This window comes from Telmatherina bonti (assembly GCF_933228915.1).
Source record: "Telmatherina bonti genome assembly, chromosome: 12".
Taxonomy (NCBI): domain Eukaryota; kingdom Metazoa; phylum Chordata; class Actinopteri; order Atheriniformes; family Telmatherinidae; genus Telmatherina; species Telmatherina bonti.
This window is the reverse complement of record NC_136610.1, coordinates 24,447,186-24,469,183: the sequence shown is the minus strand read 5'-3', so window position 1 is coordinate 24,469,183 and position 21,998 is coordinate 24,447,186. Positions and strand designations below refer to the sequence as shown.

General features: G+C 39.8%; 1 protein-coding gene across 1 annotated transcript in view; it reads right to left on the bottom strand.

Annotated features, from left to right (window-relative positions):
* Nucleotides 1-21,998, bottom strand: part of pcdh11 (protocadherin 11) — a gene marked incomplete at both ends in the record, with an annotated part of 122,083 nt that overhangs the window by 70,203 nt on the left and 29,882 nt on the right. Inside the window, one exon of the mRNA XM_079250511.1 lies at nucleotides 5,513-5,572. Within this exon, the coding sequence (XP_079106637.1) occupies nucleotides 5,513-5,572 (60 nt within the window). The remainder of the gene's footprint in view (nucleotides 1-5,512; nucleotides 5,573-21,998) is intronic.

The window sequence follows — 21,998 nt, the reverse complement described above, 5'->3', positions numbered from 1 at the left end:
GAAGATACAATGTTGTGAATCACTCATGTTCAAAGATAAAAACAATGGCATACAACAGCCTCTGCTTTGTATTTGCATGTTTAATCACTTAGAGGCTGAAATGTTACATTATTTAAATGGAAATGCCCCAATAAATACCAAAGAACCTCAATAATCACAAAGTTTAATTGAGTAGTTTAATTAATACATTATCACTAAATGTCTTTTCTCTTTCAGCAGTTTGGCTTTTAACTGGAGCTCTCAATCCCGGCAACTAAACCACTGTCACCTTTGACACAATCACATTTGGTTTGATTATTGTACACATGGCTGAAGTTATTGGGATTTTTTGGCATGGGGTGGGGTCTCCCAGTCTGTTAATGACTGGGTTATGTAGCATTAATGGGTGGACGCACCATTGTCTGATGGCAGGTTTAGTTTTTCTTTATTGCAGTGCTTGCCCTTTATGCATTCCTCATGCATGTCACATTTTCCCCAACTTAAAAATAGTCTTAAATTCTGGTGGACTTTCAGGCTGGGCCTTATCCTCTGGACAAGCTAAGATGCTTATACATTAGCAATCCAGGCAGCTGAACTGCAGTCCTGGAGCATACAATGACTTCCCATTAATAGGTTGGGGAGCATCGGGAGAGCCCACCCTGAGCAGAGATTTCCACATGGATATGGCCTGTGGCACATGGGTAGCTGCCCCCAGCCATCTGCACTGATTTGACAAATGATTCTATATCAAAGGCCTCCGCACTGATTTGGGTGGTAATTGATTGGGAGTGAGGCCCTCAAATCCCTGATTGGTTTAGCTGGATGTGGGGCCAAGATATGCTGTGGCAAGTGAGAGGAAAGGACAGGCAGCAAGAGAGAATGTGAATCTACAGTGCATGAGATCCGGGAAATACACTGTATAACTCTGCCTTATTTACACTTTAAGAGAATTCAGAATAAAAACAAATACTGAGATATATATTTTCTTGCGCAGCACGCATGCTATTTTTCATATAGAACAAGTCATGTCATCTCTATGTTTCTGTGTCTTTTTCTAATGCATCCATCAGGATATCCAATTTGTTAGTGTGTCCATGAAGATTGGATTTCACCATTCAAAAAGAGGAATTTGATTTAGAAATTGAATATTATTGATTTGTTCCACCTGGAGGTGTGGTCTGATGCAGATATATGAGCATTGCACATCGGCTTAGGGGGAAACATGCATTATATATTACTTCATCAATTTCCCCTGAATTTTTGATGCCATTAACCACTGTTGCGGAAACGGTGTGACATGAGAGATTACATCAAACATGGAGGGCCCTCATTGTTAGTCCTCCCCCGGAGATTACCTAAACACCATCAACCCCCTTTTTAGAATAGCAATGTATAATAGTGCATGATGAAATGCTTATTATTATAGAAAGTAATGACGAAACTAGATCAGTAAAATGTGGTATTTCCCAGTCCGCTGTACACTTAAGTCTAAAGTTTATGCGTTATTTAAAGCGCAAGTACTGTCAGATCATAATAAGATAATTATTTGAGCAGTATGTGGCTGAGCTGATGGAGTGAGATGTCTAATAATCATTCGGTTTTAAATCTCTCCCCTATCATACGAGCAAGTTGCTCCGGATGCCAAGTCAGCTTCTTGCATGGAGGCTCTGTTGCCAGTGGTGTGGGAACGTATGTCTGAGCGGGTGAATGAAGCTACAACACTGTAAAGCACTCTGAAGCTACTAAAGTAGTAGAAGCACCATATAAGTGCAGTCCATTTACCATATCAAATGGTATTTGGGGATTTTTCAGTGGAATTACCACAGACTGAATATAGATGTGAAGTTACTCATTTTTATTCATACAGGAGTCCATGTGTGACCTTAAAAATTGCGCTTGCATAATATTAGCAATGCTCTTCCCCAGCTTCAAGTTATCCATCCAGTCAAATATATGGTATGCCATGTTGGATTTTCTGCAGATAAGCCAGCATGCAGCGGAGGCCTGTTAATGCAGCTGTGACAGCGATGCTAGGTATATATAGGCCCCACTGCCTTTATTACATGGCAGGTTGACTGCACCCCATACCTTTTGCCATTTGACACAGACATGTGGTGTTTGCTAGTGACAGATGCTGCACAGTACCGGTCCCAGAGGTCAGAAGTGACCTTTCGGATTGTCTTTTTTTTTTCAGTCACAGAGCATTATTTGTTTGACGATGGCCACCAATGCAACCCCAGGCACCCTGATCGAGCCGTGGGTTGTGGCTGGTTGTCTTCTGAGATCATATTTACCTCAAATGAGTTGTGTGCATATGTGTGTGTTGGGGAGACAGAGACAGGAGTTGAATGAGTGAATGCGTACGTTGGGGCACTCGAATGTGAAAGGACAGGCATGTGGATCTACGTGTTTACAGATGACTAGCTAACTATCCATAGTCTGTTTGATGCTCAAAACTAAGCTTAATTGCTGGAAGTCTCTAGTTAAGATGCCAGAGGGATTTTCTTTCATTTTACAGAATCATCATCATGATGTTCATCTTTCCATGCTGTTTTTCCTGGCTTAAAAATGCTGTCTCATACAACATCTGTTAAGCATTTTATCTGTTACCACCAGCAAGTTTTTACATTTATTAAACTTCACAGGATAAAGCGTTCCAACAAGCAAGGTGTCTGTCACGCATGTTCTTCACCAAATTTTTACCCTGCTATGAGGCTTTTCATGGAAGGGTTTCTGTTTTGGAGACAATATAATTGTAAAATGTGTGCAAAATAGAACTGTGAAATGACACCCTGGAGTTGCACGTCTTAAGTTTACCACAGCAATTTCAGAGCTGGCAGGCACAACGTGCAGTTCAGGCCCCATATTGTTGGAGGTGCTTGATCCCCACCCCTCACCCTCTCCATCTGTCACCTATTTAAGTTGTACTGTTCACAGAGATATACTTATGAGTACCCGAACCCTTTAACACACAAATACCAAAGTGTGAAGCAGAACAGTGGCGTCTTACAAAGCAAAAACTTTAAACTGACTAATACTGTATAAGATTTGGACAAGCTCATAGGCAACAGTATGTTTGTCACCTGCATTACAAACGTGATTCTACAGATGTAGAGAAAGAACTGTTGTTTGTGTGCATCCTTGATTACGTTTGATTTGGTTCCTGTCATGCAATAATGAGAATCTGTAATGTATGCTGTAGATCCAACGGAAACCTTGTGAAAAACTGACATAATTTTCTGCTGCCTGAAGCCTCGAGTCAGAAATATGATCTTGCCCTCACCCTTTACCCCAAATGCTGAACCATAATGATGCTCGTAGGTGAACCTACTCATCAATTATTTACATAATGCGAGACTTTCAATCTTTGTGTTCTTGCTAGCAAGAAAGGATGATTTAATGAAAGCAGAGGTGAGCAAAAATGGAAAAAGAAAAGCGAAACAGTCCAGAAAATACTTGGTGGGTGAATAACAGAGTTTGCAATGGACAGACAATGCTCTTGATGTGAGTTATAATTGTAGTTTAACAATGTGTGGCCCTCTGGGATTTTCACTATGCAATATATGGCCTTTAGACTTGGATCACTATGGAAACCAAAGGCCCTGAACGACCTGCAGTGCCCGCCCACTTGGACAGCCGTTAATCATCTTCGCTCAGATCCTGGCACTGCAGAATTTGGCCAATGTGTCAAGAAGCAATTATATATACTTAGTGCTCGGGCACCAGATCTCCTCCCTCCCCTTCTTTCCTCGCTCTCTCACTCTCACACTCTTAATATAATCACAGAGTAGTCAGTTTAAAAGCCCTCTGTTCATTTCACTATCTATCTGGGGGGTGCACACAATGCAGATGAAGAGAAGTTTAGAAAGACAGAGGATATTCTATTCTGAGGGGCATTATAATCGGAACACACTTTACACATAAATCATATTTGGCCATTTATTCATTTTACCAGCCTCCTGAGCTGATTGACATACTAAATTACCCCAGCTGGCCCCTTGCATTCACTTCACATATTGGGCCAGTGCGGATCATGGAGACTAATGTGAGCTGACTAGAAGGAGATTATGTTCCGCGGCTAACAGCTAAAACGTGAATAACACCACCCGCAAACTACGGTGTTTCCCCCATTATATCAGCCCTGATCAGCTGAGTAAAGATGGAAAAAGAATGAGTGGCAAAAAGTGCTGTTACACAGAAACATGGTGGGCAGAACAGCTACAAACATATTCTGTAGCACTACAGACAGAGATATGTTCTTGTGCTCAGTGTTCTATTATCCAAAGCACCTTAAATGTATAGAACCTTTTTTTTGTTCCTCTTGGTTTCAAAGCTTGAACTGTTTTAGAGAAGTGATCACTTCACATATATGTGAAGTGATCTTTTGACTGGGTGCAATGGCACAACGGCGCTGGTGATGTCGGACACATGGAGAAAAATTCTCTGCTGTCCATAAGATGTTTTTTTTTTATTTTTTTTTTTTTATGACCATGACAGTTTTTGCTCTGTCTTAAGTTCAGTTCTCATTTAGTGTTTCAGTGTAAGCAACAAATCAACAAAGTAATAGTAAAAAAAAAACAGTTTTGGCTTAAAATGCCCAGTTTCACACTATTAACCCTGCATGTTGAAATTCGCAGCACACTGGGAGTGATGCCAACCTCAAAGTTCAAGTCCTATGTGAAGGACACGCAGTGTAATTTTGCACATGCAAACAGAGGTTGATTGCCTTCCATGTGATGCCCTACTGAAAGGGGTGGGGTCTTACTTTATTATTTACTGTCCCGCCACTTTCTGCAGATTAGAGTGCAGCCAAGGCAATTTTAGTCAGCTGGCTATGCATTAGGGATGTGGAGCAGTGTTATGCTTTGAACAGTTGATGACAGGCTGTCAGACAGCTTTCTGTCCATTGGGCTCCTTTTACTAAGGTCCACTCTTGCAATGAGCCACTCTCCACTATAACGGCCATTCATCCAGAAAAGGACACAGGCATTTTTTGACACGTTTGGTGCTAAGTGAACTGAAATTGTGTGAATTTCACTGCATAGCACATTATCACATTTGCTAGAGGCGTGCACTGGGAACAGGGGTTGAAGGGGAGAGCTTCTTCAGTCAGTGTGTGGAGATGACTTGAGACTATCAGAGTGAAGTAACAACTTTGACTGTGCATGTTAAGGACTAATTAACTTTGCATAAATCTGCCCTTCTTGCCTCATGTTAAATAAGTCTGCAATGATTAACCGAATGCAGGAAAAGCAGGAAGCAACAAGAAAGTTGTTTTTGAAATTAAAATAATTTCCTCTCATATTATTGGCAAACAAAATAATTTGCGCATCCCTCAGCAAAAATTTTGCTATAATCATAGTTAAGAATATCAGGTATGTGAAAAGATGTACCAGGATATGATATATAGCTAATTTAAAATGAAAGGGAGCAAAATGCATGTAGAAATAGAGACATAACACTTAATTCTTAAACCAGCTGTTATTATTCTACATAAGGATTATTCCTTGCCAAAAATGATACTACAGCTTACCTTATGAGGACAAATGGGAGGTGGTGAGTTAAAAGACTTCTCTGGTGTTTGGCCCGGGTTCTACAAGAAAAACACATTATCAGGAACATGTTTTCAGTGAACGGTATCTCGCAGCAAATCTTCACTGACAGAAGTTGCAACGTATTTGCTGGTACTTGCTATTAGCATTTTTCAGAGGGGTTAAACAACTCTCAGCTCCCACTCTGAGCCACACACTAATCCAAAACCACAGCTTTTGTTGACAGTCACATTTTAAATCTTTATCTTGACAGCATCATCTCATCGCACATCATGCGAGCGGGAATAGCGATGCATTTTGGTTTGTTTTTTTAAGTCTCCCCTTCTTTCTATCCCTCTATGAGGATTATAAATCCTTCTTTGTCAGAAGATTTCACTGAACATATGTTCAGACTTTTGCACACATGCCTGATTGCAGTTTTTGAGGTTAAATGATTATCACATTGTTAATACACCAATACATCACTCAGACACAAGAAAACACTATTAAAAAACAGACACAAGGTAAGTCAACAAGCCAACAACAGATGGTCCCGCTGCTTGTGATTATGCAAAGATCCAAAGTATTTGCATACTCGCAATGCCATCGTTAGAAAAAAAAAAAGTAAACAAGAAGCCATCTTGAGCTGACCTGGGTGAGAAATGAAAAGAGCAATGGGTGATGGGAAACCCAGCAGGAGAGCGGATGGGCTTTGCAACCGTCTTTGGGAATCTACCAAGGGCCAGCCCCCTGGGAAGGCCCTGTTGATTTCCAAGCAGGTGCTTTCAGTTACGTCCTCATATCCAATTATGTGCCTGTGGTATGTCTGATGCTCTGTGACACTATTAATGGCTGCCTTATGGTATCACCAGGACAGATGAGACACTCAACTCTCCAGACTCTTAACATCTATATTTCATGCAACGAAGGAGGAGAACAACTCACTGGCCATGGCAAACGAAGGAGAAAAAACAGCCAGACTTCCACTGTAGCGTAAACTCCAGGTCATGAAATATAAATGAATAAACGGTCCTTGCTGGGACGACTGAATTAGTATGCAAAATTTTCCCAGACAGATTGAGGAGGCAATATGACTTTGATATCTTCAATGTTATGACAAAATGAAGAAAAATAGTTTTCTTTTGGGGATAGAAGTGAAAAATGGATTTTATATGTTTTCTGAATATGTCTGTAGGTTTTCAGTCAAGGAAAAGAAACTAACTGACCTTGGCTCTAAACGCTGCCTCAAAAATGGTGACTCATAGATTGTTCAGTATATTGTTGGTATAAGTGGAGATGGAAGAAAAAGCAAGGTTAGTCCAATTAATTATAGAGTGACCCAGCGCTTTGAAAACACACAGAAGATTCTGAACTGTACCACCACTGAAGGTTAATAGAGAAGAAAAAGAAAGAAAAACTGAAAAAGAAAAACTTAAAAAGCCTCACACAAAAGGGGGAAAAAAAAAATCAGTCTAACTTTAAATTAACTTCACCATCCTCAGTCACTTTTAAGAAGCTGTGCAATAATTACAGAGCAAGAAAATGCACCATTTTATTTAGGGATTTACTTAGTTTAAACTGCAAGCATTCAGCAAAGTTTAGATTGTATATTGAACAACTACTTTAGTATAAAAGCACAAACAATATGGATAAAGCAATGTCAACAAATACAAATATGGGATTTTAAAAACTCTGAATCGACATGGCGCTTTACTTTATTTAAACAAAAAGACCTATTCAAGCTTGATGCCTGCTATTGATAATCGAAAAGCTGCTCCTTTCCTTGCACACACACACACACACACACACACACACACACACACACACAGAAAGCGCTCCCCTTTTTCTTTTTGTTATTGAAGTCTCATTTAAGTGTTTAAACAGACCAAAATTCCGAATTTTATTCACGCCACCTCCCTTTGTCACGCTGCCCCTGTGTAACTAACACGTAGAAGGTAATTATTAATCATTTGTATTTCATCAGTGCAGAAACCATGCAGCTTTTTGTGAAAAATAGCTGATAGTTTTTTTTTTTCTCCAGGAGACACAGAGGAGGATTTATTCAAGAGAGAAAACAGGTGTGACAAAACACAAAAGGAAACACTGCTGTCATTTTTTAACTTTGTTCAGGGACATTTTGCATCTGATAAAGAAACACTATTGACAAGGCTTGCAACAGAGGGTTTTGGATTACACCGCATATTGATGTTTTTGTATTTTCAGAGTGCTCGGGGTGGTTATTGTAATTTGATGAGACCCAGAGAGCACAAGACTATGATGTATACAAAAAGTTATTTTCCAAAGAAGGGGAAAGATAACTGAAACTTGATGTTTTTCTGTCTGATTTCTTGGAGACATGCTGATAGGGAATCTTTTTTGCTGGGCTTCATGTTTCATCTTCAACCTAACAGTCTCACTAAAGAGCCAATGCAACACACAAATTGCCTGAGTCTTAATTATTTACTCTGCAATACACATTTAGACTTTTAAAAAAAAAATAAATAAATAAATATAGCGTCAACCAGGAAGTCAACTCGCTTGGTAGACTTTTCCCAAACCTCGCTTGTACTTTGTTCTGATGTGACAAGTGTCGTGCACGGCAGTCTATTCACATTCATTGAGCCAACTTCCCCAAGAAGCTCCATGAAAAAAATAAAAAAAATAAAAATAAAATAAAATAAAAGCACACTATTCGGTGGAGAGTGGACAGGGACTTGTGGCACATTTGTGCTTCTAGCCCCATCAGCTCAGCCTCCATTTTCCACACACAGAAGGAGGCTCTATACTGTCATCTTCCCCTGCCGCTCTAAAGTACTGTGCTACTTTTAGTAAACTGCATTTCTACCAGCTAGTTACTGCTTTTCCAGCTCTGTTTTCCACCCCAACTCTGCCCCTCTCTCCCTTCACCCCACCCAATAAAATACAGTTCTCTGACTGGGATTAAAGGAGCAATGTAGTTCAAGGATTATCAAATGCCTTTGATCATGTGACTGCCATGTTTTTTGATCTGTGGCACATAGCACCAAATATATTCTCTTTTTCTTGCCTTCTGTCTCTGTCCCTCTCCATGGATTTCCCCTTGCTTGCTGATTCTCTGCAGTGTGAGAATAGTTCTTGACAGGCAGTGAAAGAAGAAAATATAAGAAGCACAAAACACATATATGTATTTGTTATATTGTGATGAGGAGTTTATGCCTACATGTGCTATGCAGTATGTTTGGTGGGAAGGCTGAAGGATTAATATTCATAAATGAATATCACAGCCTCCTCTATGTTTTTTTTTTTTTCTTTTTTTTTTTTTTTTTTATTAACAGTGAACATTTAAGGTCTCCAGCCTTTTGAGGCAATGACACAGTTGTTTGGAGTTTAAAGAAAGTGGCCTTAACAGTCAATTGTTTGCCTTTGAAACATAAAGTTGGGTTTCAGATGCTTTTATCCTTCAGTTCAACCCCAAATGCGCCCTGCTGCTCTTTATTAGCAATTTCTGAGCCTCAGGCTATATTGCAACGTTTCAGTTGAAGCATTATTATTATTATTTAGTGGCCGAATTGGACACGCAATCAAAGCGACACGCAATACGTGCAGCACTTCTATCGCAAAGCTATGCCTGTTTCGTGATGCTTTGACTAAAAGTGTTTCATTATGAGCCAAGAGATCTGTGGCTTGAATTTGGACAGCATACCTCAAAAAATGTTTTCTATAGTCATTGTACAATCACCTCCAATAAATGTCATTGCCATGGCAGAAGCTGAACATATCAGAACAATTATTTTGATGTGGCTTCAAGCAACACACATTTCGACATGAATGGCTCTTGAACCTCAAATCATTATAAGGCGTGGTTTCAGGCAAGGGAGTGAAAAAAGCCCATCAAAAAATGACTGAATATCATTTTAATGGGTAGATCCCTACAAGGCTTTTATACTGTCTACCCGCCATGTTGTTAGATAGACCATGTCAGTCAAGCTGAGGAACACAAAATAAACATACAGACAGGCTGACAAGACATAAGCATACCGCCTTCCATCTTCCTCCCAGCTTGGCATGTTTATCTAGTCTTCCATGTGAGCTTAGTGCAGTACTGTGCATATGCATACAGAACGATGAAGGTTCAGAAACTAGTGCCTGAAGGAAGCTGCACATATAGCACAAGCTCTTTGAAATTGTGCCAGGATGGGCCTCATTTGCAAAGCAATTTGACAACAAAAGTAAAATGCTCTGCAACCTCAAACCAAATTCTGGAGATGCTGAGAGAGGGAATTCAAGAGGGTTACATCCGGTGTCTTGTGTGTGCTTCTGACATGGCTTATTTGCAGACCTTGCATTGCACCAGTGCAATGTCATGATTGCTTTGGCAAGGAAATGGGGCCTAATTTACATGGAAAGGAATCCTAGAGGCACAGGGGAGCTTGCATTTGACCAAGGTGCCAACAAGCCTGCAGAAAAACAATGTAATTACAATTTACAAAGCTGCTGTGTTTAAGGCAAACCCTCATTTATTAAAACTGGGCCTCATGCAGGGGAGTAAAAAAGTCTACCGAATGGACAAGCCAAGAAAATGAAGTACTGGTTAATCATTTTAGATTATTAATTCATATACTCCAATCAAATTTTAAGGGAAGAAGCAGTAGAGTTTGATTAAATTTGTTCTTTCATGTTTAAATATTTTTAATACAAAATATCCTGAAGGATTTCTTCTAGCAGAGTGAAATACGGAGCAACTGCAACATTAAACAGTCAGCCATGATCCAACACATTGCCATTGCTCATTTAACTGGGAATCATATTTTTCTTGTCCATGTGGGTATTTTGAGCAGCCTCTGGTACCATGGATTGTTTTTTTTACAAATGCAATATTTGCATGGATTAACTGGAGGAGGATTTCATTCTTTAGGGATTTTTGTTCATTTATTTATTTATTTTAGTAATCTATATCATGTTGAGGAAGCTTAATATTGCTTTCAATGTATTTAAAATACTGCTTGTAGACTTTGCTTGAGGAAATGTTTTTAAAAACATATAAACAGCATTGCACAAGCTGTAACCGTTTTCAGTGCAAAAACATGCTATCAGATGCTGCCAATGTCATGTGACATTTCCGGTGTCCCTTTGAAGAATTTTTTTCTTCAAGAATTTTTTTCTCACCTATATTGTACTCTTAGTTTAAGTTTTCCATCTGTGAACAAACAAAAAGACCATATATTAAACAATATGTGTTAAACAGAGAGTGCTTAAACAGACAGCATAATTTACTGTCAGTAATCCCACATGGAGAGAGGGAATCATTTGGAAACGATCAGATTGTTTAAATAGTGAATTAAGCGATACATTTTGAATCAATAATTCATCTATGAAAATCATTTAAGCACAAAAACAACAGAATTTATTTTGCCGGCTAGTTCTGTAATTGTCTTAAATGAGTTATGTAAATTTCCTGATTTGTACAGTGAGGACAGAGGTCTCCTCGGATTAGGTTGGATATAATTATGCAGTGTGTGTGTTTAGAAAATTGAAGATATCACAAAGCTGTCAGCATTTAAAATATGAGAAAAATACCACAAAATAATTGTTGCTCAGATACTTTGGGAGCAGAGGGGCAGTTCTGATACAAATTGAGGCCACAAGATGAGAGACGGCATGCTGAAAAGCTCTCTAATCCAGTCATATTTTGGGTGACTTTCTAAGATAAATACTTTGGCATTGTCTTGATGAGAGAGCCTCGCCTCATTTAAATGTCTTTGGGATCTGGATCAGTCCACATGGTGGGATTCAGACTTGTACACTTGACCATATAATGTGCCATGCTTGTCAAAACCCGCAATGCATTTCTCTCTTCAAAGTATATTTCTTGGCCTGCTCTCGTCACTCACTCCCTCTAACCAATTTGTCATTCTAAGCCTAGCCTCAGTGTTGCCAGCGCCCGGATGATAGCAGTGGGTCTTTCTGATCCAGGCAGTGGCGAGGGAGCAGGCCAAGTGTTACGCGAGCCACCCTGGGACACCGAGCAGGCGCTTTTGCCGGCTGATGCACGCCTCCACGGCCGAGAGGAACTGGCTTTGCAGATGCTTTCAATTCGACACAGAATAGAGCTCATCTACTTTGTGGGGACGTTTGCTTTGTGCTTGTGCACTGCATTTGCGCATGTTTGTGTATTTCCAAAGCAAGTGTGTATTAGCATTCAAATGTGTGCGTCAGACAGATTAAGAGTGTATGCTTGAGTGTTCACTTGCTATATCTGAGTGTGCATGAGGGAGAAGCTGCTTTTAATATAAAGTCGCAGTTACACTGAAATGAGGCTAAGGCTTACTTTTTTGGTTTGCAATTATAGTGTTCACTAAGTTGTGATGACCTACAGTACTACTTCCCTACTAATGTCCTTTAGAGGTCAGCAGTTAGTGTTCTCCTATGGTTTTGTCTGAAGAGCAAGAGGTGCCATGACTGTCACCACTTCATTATTTCTGTTTTGAGCAACAATTAATGCCCTCATTCAAATGCTTGGATGCTGCTTTGCTGTTAGGCTTATCAGCAACTTACCCAATTTAACACTGTTGTGGTTTTCTAGTTGGGTGAGCAGAGCCTTAAGTGTATTCAAATTTTTATTAGTTGCACAGTGTTCTCCGAATGGTCAGGTAGAACGTCTTTTGATAAATCAAAAGGAAGACCATATCATCAAGTTCAATTACTCAAAGTATGAACTTCATGTGAAAAAAAAAAAAAGCATGGTGACCACTCATTTAATTGCATTTTTGACAAAGCTTTTATGATCTAAAACAACCCAACAGTATAAAAAAAATAAATAAATAAAGATGTTTGGAAATAGATCTGAGAGACTGATGCATATCATTTTCTTGCTTGTCCAGCTTCAAACTGGAGGCTCTGTTTTGATGAGCAGTCTACTCCTCTCAAAGCAGAGATGGTAAATATCGACCTCTCAGACCTCTGTATATTTGTCTCACTGCCTTTTTTTTTTTTTTCTCTTTTTTTTAACAGTGATCAAACTACGCATGGCTAATGGCATTTCCACAGGCTTGGATGTATTTATCTTGTCACCCACCATTTTTCACCCAACAATCAGCACTCTGAAAATAGACCTGTTCGTTTGTCTGAGATATGAGACCCTATGATAACGCATTGCAACCCTAGACAACCTTTCTTGTTATACATTGACACTCATCTCACAAGGCAACATCAGCTTTTTTATCTATCTGAACACAATTCTGCATTTGATTGGGAATAAATCTAGAAGGCTTCAATCAGTTTCCTTTGTGCGGGCACAGTTTATGCGTGTGTGACTGCTCCTTCATTCCTGATGGCAGGAACATGGGCGATTAAGGCCAGAGTCCAATCAAACCAGCTGTGTACCATTCCCCCCATGGCCCAGGCTGTGCCAGGCATGTGTTCCACACTCATAGCAGGCAGTGAGTACTCGACCAAACCCCCAGTTGCGGGAGTTAGGGCCACACATGAACCAGGACATGCAGACAGATTGGGGGTTTAGCTATGCAAACATTTATCAGAGACAGAGCTGCTATGCAAGCAGAAATAATCTCATTGGTTGCAATAAACCTCAGTGGAGAGTCTGTCAAGCAGCAGTATGGCTGCTGAACCCTTTTGGAAAAAGCAGTGCTAAAACAGGAGGTAACAAATATGTTGAATCCAAGCTCTTCATGAGTGAAAGGGATGTTATTTAACTATGGTAGTTATTATTTTGCACCATAATATCTAAAGTATCATGCCAAACTTACCTTGCTTAACTCAAATAACTAGTGGTTAAGTTTCTGTTATGGAGCTTTGACAACACATAATTATGTTACAACTTAAAAAATCTCTGTACGTTATTTACTTGAAGTCTAAAAAATACCGTTATTTAAGCTTTATTGAAGCTATTAAAGCTTTATTAAATGTAAATTGTAGGCATTTCATTTCTCTAAAAGTATTTTGCTGTTTTTGAACCTTTATTATGAAACTGTCCTGCTTTGCACAAACACACACACACACACACACACACTTTGTTTTAATCAATCACCACATATTCATAACATAGTCAGTGGGGGGTTTTAATCAAAAATCAAACTTTTATTTCTGTTACTTGTGAACACAGATGAAATGTGTGAATGTTGATTTACAAGGATGATGTTTCGATTAGATGTGTTAGTCCAAATCTCCAAGGGAGATACCCCAAAAACATGTGCTTTACTTCCAGCCTGCCCCATCCACACAAACCATTTTCTCTGAATGACACATCAAACCATCAAGAGGCTATCAGATGAAGGTAAATGCAAGGTCTGCTAAACACCTATTAGAGCGATCGATGGTGGAGGCAGAGGTTATGGCCATGGAATGGAGAGGATATTTGTGTCTCCCATTCTGCATTGGCAACATCTCTGGAACAAGCTTTATAGATTTGGACAGAGGGAAGGAGGGGGCGGGGGAGACTTTATCAGCACCAACACAGAGAAACACATTAAGAGATCAGAACCCCAAAGGTCAATTGTGGCTGTAGGCAGCGCTTTGTTATACTGCACTGGAGAAAAGCAACACATGTGAAAACAAGTATGACACCAATTATACCTACAGTTTAGACATACAAAGTCCTAACAGTCATTAAAAATAGTTAAATGACTTGAAACTCTTCACTTCAAGGTGCAACACATATGTATGTATATATGGCCACAAAGGATGAAGCTCTTAGTGAATGCCACAGATGATGTCATCTGGAGGAAACAAAAATGGAGGAACCATCATGGAAGGCATGCCCCTGTATAGGAGTCTTACCAACTTCTATACCAAGTCCTACCAATAGCTAGAGAGGGCTGGACTGAGACCAGAGGCACTAATTATGGCAACATAGGAGCAAGCCTTGACTACCAGGACAATCGAGGCTCAGATCTATTACGGCAAGCAGGTCCCTGGGTGGATACTCTGCAAAGAGTCCCCTGAAACAATCCACCATCTCACAGAAGGGTGCGAGATACTGACAAAAAATGCATAGAATGCCTTCACAAAGGAGCCAGCACAGTCTACAGAAACATCTATAGACTTGAGACCCCTACGTCGCAATGAGAAGCATATTACAAGGTAATGGATAATTAACAGGCTAAGATCCCGCGGAACTTCCAGATATATACTGACTAAATGGTGGTGACCAACCAACAGGACCTGGTGATCATGGATTAGCACCAGAGGAAAGCCGTAGTGATCGATGTAGCCATCCCAGACATGGAAATATCAAGAAAAAGAAACATGAGAAACTGGAGAAATACCAGGGACTTCAGGAAGATCTAGAGAAGGTCTGGAAGGTCAAGGCAAAAGATGTACCTGTAGTATTTGGAGCATTGGGGGCGGTCTCTCCCACACTGGGAAAATGGCTCCAACAGATACCTAGAGAAACACCAGACATCGCCACCCAGAAGAGTGCAGGCCTAGGATAGCCTGTAGGACCGTCAAGCTCCCAGGACTCTGGTAAAGGGCCCGAGCTTGAGATGAACAGCCACCCACCTTACACAGAGGATATGGGTGTCAGAAATTAAATATATGTGAGTGGGTGTTGATGCTTGTGTGTGTGTGTGTGTGTGTGTGTGTGTGTAAACGTGGGTTTTTTTGTAATAGATGTGATTTACTTGTTTTGCTGGGCAACTCCACTCACTGGGACAAATTGACACAAATCCTTAATCCCTCACAAGATAATAACAATAATATAATCCTTATTCCCAGATGGAACCATTTTGGGAAAGAAAATAGTTTTTGGTCCCACTGAGGTTCTGTTCAAGAAGAAAAGCAATAGGAAGTAATTTATAATACACAGTAATTAAAATAACACACGTGTCCAATCATACGCACCATGCTAATCCATTCAGATACAGATGTAAAAGCTACAGTGAACAAAGTTTGGACTTTTTTATATCTATTTAGTGTCTCTATACAACATTGCACACTAACTTCTTCCTTAGGGTAATGCCTTGTTCATTTTTTTTTTTTTTTTTTTTTTTTTACAAAAGTACAAACTAAAAATGTAAGAACATTGTTGCGAGGGCTAAAAAGAAAATATGACTGTAACAGCTGCTGCAGTGCTATCGCAAAACAAATGCAGCACAGATGAAAGATGATGGCTGCTTCTTTTTTTTTTTTTATTATTTATGGACTTCATAAGACTCATAGAACACAAACAAATGCATTCACCGAAAAATACAACCGCAAATGCAAAATGAGGGCAAATATGAGGTATTCTAAAGCAGAAAGGAACAAATTTGAGATGTAAATGATATAGTTTGTGGTTAAGAAATCTATCCATGACTGCAGGTAAAAGTGGTGAATAATTGTAAGTATCTTTAACATTAATGTTGGCCATTTCGTTGTCAGGACATGTGCCTGAAGAGAATATAAATTTTGTAGTAATTTTTCAGGCTAAATAAATCCATAAAAGTCCACAAGGAAAAAAAAGTGTTTTTTCTTATACATGTTTTTTTTTTTTTTTGTCATTCAGCCTCATTTTTTTCTTTTCTTAAACAAAAAAAAACAAAAAAACCAAAGAAATAAAGAAAAACAGTCTCTCAAAATCCAATACAGTTTCTCCCAGTATGAGGGAGCTTCAAAGCCCTGCTCCATGGCCATGCCGTTGGTCCTCTCACCCTCCTCCCGGTTGTTTGAGAGAAAGAAAGCGCAGCAGCACAGTTAAACACACAGATCCACCCCAGCACGAACAGAGGGGACTTCTATTTAGCAAAAGACTTTCCCTTTTTCCTTTGCTCTGAATCTCTCGATTCACCACTTATTCTTCCTTTCAACCTCCCCCCTCCCCTATGATCTCATTAACTACCCTTCTCTCTTTCCATCCGTGCTTCTTTCTCCCATCTTCTTTAGCTTTTGTTCATCTCTCACACTCACTTCATCTGTCAGTTCCCTCACTCTCTCCATCCCTCCACAATCATTTACCTTCTCCCAGCCCCAGCTACATGAGCTGTCCTCACTCTTCAGCCAGCACTCCATCCCGGTGTCCTGTGCCTCCTCTCTATTTTCGCTGCAACTCAATCCCCATAGCCGCCTCTGCCTTACACCTCGCTCCAGATGTAGAGTGATTGATGCCAAGCTCAGCCTCTGGGCCATCCCTCCTACCGCACACGTAGGGACATCACGCTGAACCCAAAGGGGGATGCCATTACCTCAGAAAGGGAGTTGAAGTGGAGAGTGGCTGTAGAAGGTTTGGAGAACAAGCCATGCCCACCCATGTCTAAGAGAAGGCTGGCTTTGGGGGCCCCTTGGTGAGGAGCATGAATTGGTACACTGGAGTGCTCATTATGGCTCTGTAGGGACTGTCCTACAGGGCATCTACTGTGTGGCTGTGGAGCTCATTACGCCAGCCAGCCACAGAGCTGAAGGCATCCAGAAGCAGCAGGGCTTGTTGCAGAGATAAAAAAAGGGGAGGGATACCAAGATTATCCTTAATCAGAGGCACCTGTGGACCGCCGGTGCCTCCTTCCTCATTGCCTTCTGCAAAGACCCTATACCCTTCCTGATGTGCGCAAACACATTTTCTTGCTGCTGTAATTATTGCAATTGCTTCACACGACTTTCATTCCTGAGCACAGAGTTACTTGGTATGCCTGCTAATGAGAAACCCAAGCCATGTACCAGAGGTGTTATTTATTTATTTAATTATTTATTCAACACAGTATGTGTAATGTCAGTTATTTAAATTAGTATGATTTTAGCACACCATGCTTTGCAAAGCTCTCCCTACTGCGGGTTATTGGCATTCGACTCACCGCACACCTCATGATGGTGGAAAGCAAGTTAATTAAGTTTTCATGTGGCATGTGCACCAAAATGAAGCGATCCAATGCAAATCAATTATTATTGAAATCAGGGGTGACGTGCATTGGAATGTTGCTCTTGCAAAGTGAAAAAAGTAAAGCTCAAATGGTTCAGCTAGTAAATAAAACATAATGGATAAACAAATCTGAGAATGGATTAAATGGGTCCAGTTCAATGCAGCCCATATGCAGCAGATCTAGCTACATTCAGCCAGTTCATCATGTTTTCTCCACCTGTAACCTGATGCAAAACAAGCACTGCACAGTGAACAATAAAACTTCCTTCTTGCCTATTTGCATAGGAAGCGTTGCTGCCAGTTGTTTGGGAAAATGTCTATTTCTAAAGATGACACAACAAACAAATGCTTACTTTGATGCAAGCTGGAAGGGGCTAGCTAAAGTCTTTTTCAAGTGCTGCAAAGATGTACAGTTGGGATTAATAAAAACAAGAACAATGTGATGTGCATGACTGAATCACTTTTGTAATTCTCTCCTTCCTTGCGCACCTCCCTTCAGGTGCTCAGATGTTCTTTGAAACCAACTGTCAAGCTGTTCTCTGTGCAGGCAGCATACAAAGAGTTCATCCAAAACCTGCACTTGAGTTTTTGATGCGCTTGAATGAATATGTGGCACGGCTCACGCTGTTTGTGATATGTTTTGAGACAACATGCATCACCCTATATCATTGCTGTTCTCATGCTAATTAAAACCAGAACAAAATAAAAGCATAATTCTGGTCTGGTGCCACAGAAATACTGTTATATGTAAGCTGTATACCACAGCCGTGCTGCAGTGAAATGCCAAGCTTGATGCTGGAATTCTTACTTGCAGCTCCAGTTAGATAATCTAATGCCACTTAATGTGTATTAAGAGTCATAAAACCCCCAAAAAAGCACACATATTAAACTCCTTAGAAGCAAAAACTCTTCACCCACATTTGTCTATCTTGTCACACGGCAAATTCTGCCTCAGTTAAATTAATACGCCCACTTAAATATAAAACGGTTTGCTGAGTATGGTTACGGTCTGCACAGACATTTCTAGCTATTTTTCCTTTTCAACCTTTTTCTTTCCTTTTTTTCGTCCTTCATATTTTGGTTGAAATATTGAACCTGCATTAGGCATTAGTACCAAAAGAATATATTTATTAAAATTATCCTATCTTGTGTTAATAAAAAATATTTTGCTTTATTCAACTTCTAAATGTAAACAATACAAAGACTAAGACTACAGTCTTTGGTGAAATTATCACAGGAACCAGCTATGTGACAAAAGAGAACATTTATTGTCACATAAATATCTAAAGAGCTCTGTCACTAATCATGGAATGTGGCCTCATTATATCAGCTTGATGAGCTGCCTCACCTGACAGCAATATGACACGAACAACAAAAACAAAAGATTTGTGTTGAGAGGCTGATGAGCTCGTTCCCTTGGTGCCCAGTAAGAAGACTTACTTCATGGGCTACACAGTGGCTGCACCATGGGGGGAAAATGTAGTTCAAAGAAGTTGTCATCTCACAAAGTGGAATAAAGTGGTGAGACATTCACAAAACACCCAGCTTTATTTGTGTTTTATCTCTGACTTTAGTTGATGTAATGGAACTGCCACACATTTTGTTTTGCCTGCAGTGTAAAGGCAAAAGGTGAAACAAAGAAACAACAAGCAGGAAATAGAAAAAAAAGGCATTTTCAAGGTAGACTGATGTATTTTCAATCTCTGTCATGGTCACAAATCAAAACTCCCTTATGTTTTACAAAGCATGCTGCCCCCATTGAGCGCTTTTGTTTCTACTCCAGTATTCTGTTTGTAGTTATGCATCTCTCACAACTAAATTCTAACACTTTATGACAGAGATACTGAAACTAATTTGTCATGAAATTCCTGCTGCTTACAAGATGATGGATTACATTCATCCGTGGAAGGCCTCTAATCGAATTTAGAGGTGCACTCATCAAACTCCTCAGAGGAGGTATGCTGATCTAGGATCACTAAATATGTCTTTATTTTTTTTCCATCTTTGACTTGATCTAAAGCTAAAACTGATGTTGGTGCAGCATGGGCACTTTGGAAATAATAGTCAGATCTTATTTGTGATGTGATAAAAGAGAAAACAGAGGCAAAAAAGTCTTGAAAAACTATGAGAAGCATTCTGAATTTTGCAGTATAGGGAGATAGCAATAGAAAAACATAAGAACTCAAGTCGCATGGAAACAAGCTAAATGTAAGCTAGTTAACTACACAACTGTAGCTAGCTAGCTAGCTAGCTAGCTAGCTAGATAGATAGATAGATAGATAGATAGATAGATAGACAGATAGATAGATAGATAGATAGATAGATAGATAGATAGATAGATAGATAGATAGATAGATAGATAGATAGACAGACAGATAGATAGATAGATAGATAGATAGATAGATAGATAGATAGATAGATAGATAGATAGATAGATAGATAGATAGATAGATAGATAGATAGAAAAGCAGTAACAAGACTGCAATCTGCTGTTCAGTTTCAGCCGAAATCTGCTATTAGGACAGTTTTTGCTCCCATTCTCCCTGCCCACACATAATGACACACTTGAGTTGTTAGGCCTGCCGTTTCAATAGAGCAGACCACAGTCCTCGCATCGAATGACATGGGAATGTTAACACTGCTCTAGTGTATTTCTTTTCTTCATACTGCCAGTACATTTGTTTTCATTAGATGGGATTGGTCAGCAGTCGAGACCCTCATGTCCTGTAATGGAGCATACGATTGCAGGCCCATTATAGACTCTCAGTGATGAATAAGTGATATATCCAGAAATATCACTTGTGTGATGGATCTTAAACATTCTAGGTTCTTGTATCTCTGCACAGCTGTTACTGCCACCCAGCAAATATCTGGGTAAACATCCATTTTTAACCAAGATGTAATTCATGAATATTACTTACTGGGTGTTACTGCAGCAAAAGCAATCCATCTGGTGTATGTGGTGGACTTAATATACACAGCAAATATTAAGACTTTGAACAACCAGGCAAAGAACCTAAAGCAATCACAGCTAATGTAAAGCTGTAATGAAAACAAACTATACACAGAGGTGCAACACTGAGCATTAATGAAATTACAGAGCTGGAACTCAGTGGACTCCTGTCTGTATTGTGCAATGAAACAGAACAGGACAGGAAAGCAACTGAGGCATGCAAGTCACAGTCACAATTACTATTTCATTAAGGAGCTGCTACCATTGGCAGGCCTTCTCTGGCATTGTTGTGGGGAGGCTGGCATGACACCGGAAGAAAGGGGGGTGGGATAAGGGCTTGGGGTGCTGAAGCGGGGAACTGAAGAGGAGGGGGGGGGGGGGGGGGGGGGGGGGGGGGCTGTGAGTGGGAGGAAACATGTTGTAATTTGGGTCATCTCCCAGTCGGCATGGGGTCGGGTGACAGAGCCCCTGCACCTAATCTGAAAACACATATGCTGTAGTGGCTATCCACCTGAATTAATTGCCCTAATTTTTCTTCCGATACAGAAGAAAGGACAAGTCAGAGAGAAGAAAACAAAAATATGGCATATTAGTTAAATGAAATGCCTTGCCTTACCTTAGCATCCATTTAGAGGTAAACTACTCATCAAGAGGACGGGATAAACCTTAATAGCGTTAAAAGTGGGGATATGTACATGCTGTGAATGGTATAGTGTGGGTGTTGAGGGATGGGGAACACATCTTTGTTACCACGTTCGAAGCACCCAGTTGCTACGAATCAATGCTTCCATGGAGACACAGTCAACGGAGCTAAACAAAGCTGATACATGTGTCATGGCAACTTTTCACACCGCCAAAGGCCAGCATACAGTATCTAAACAATAACAAAAAGAATCTCTGATAACAAGGAGAGTAACGGGTGAAAAATGCAGCAGTGTTGCTTTGTCAACATGAAGTTTTGCTGCTGAAATATGGTTTGACTGACATGGGAAAAAATCTCTTCTGTCACGAACCAAATGAAAGAAATGGAGCAGATATTACAAATACCTGGGGCTGTTTGACACAGAGAGGACAAATGAACATTATATGTCAAAACAATTCAAACATCATATATTATTTTAGAAAAAAGAATTAAAATTAAAAGCAATTCAAATTAAAAAAGGGTTATCAGGTTGCACAAATAGCTGAAATTATTGTTTATTTTTAAAATGTCATTAATAAGCTGAACCACTTCAACAACAAAAAAAAAAAAAAAAAAGGTGACTGATGGCAGTTAATTTTTTGCAGGTGTTATACAGCACTTTATTCATCTCACTTTATGTGTAACTGGTTATGTTAATAGGATTTCAACTCAATTTATTCAAGTGCTGATCAATGGCATGCAATCTCGGCACTTCATGCATTATGTATTTTAATGGAACTCACTTGCTTTATGGCTGAATGGCTAAAGGTTAACAGTCCCAATAGGTGGGACTCCCTGAAGACTAATCTGAACTTCAAACACAGCTTTTTTTCCCCCACTCCACAAGGGAAAAGCGCACAACAACAGACAAAAGTTGTTTTTATCACCACTTCTTATGGCTCATTGAGAAAGTGGAGCGATTTATTAGCCCACATCCTAAGCTCACATTAATGTGAATATAAATGCCTATAGACATTTAACTCTCTGTAGGAAGTGAGACAGAAAAAAGGGAGGAGTTAGAGGTTA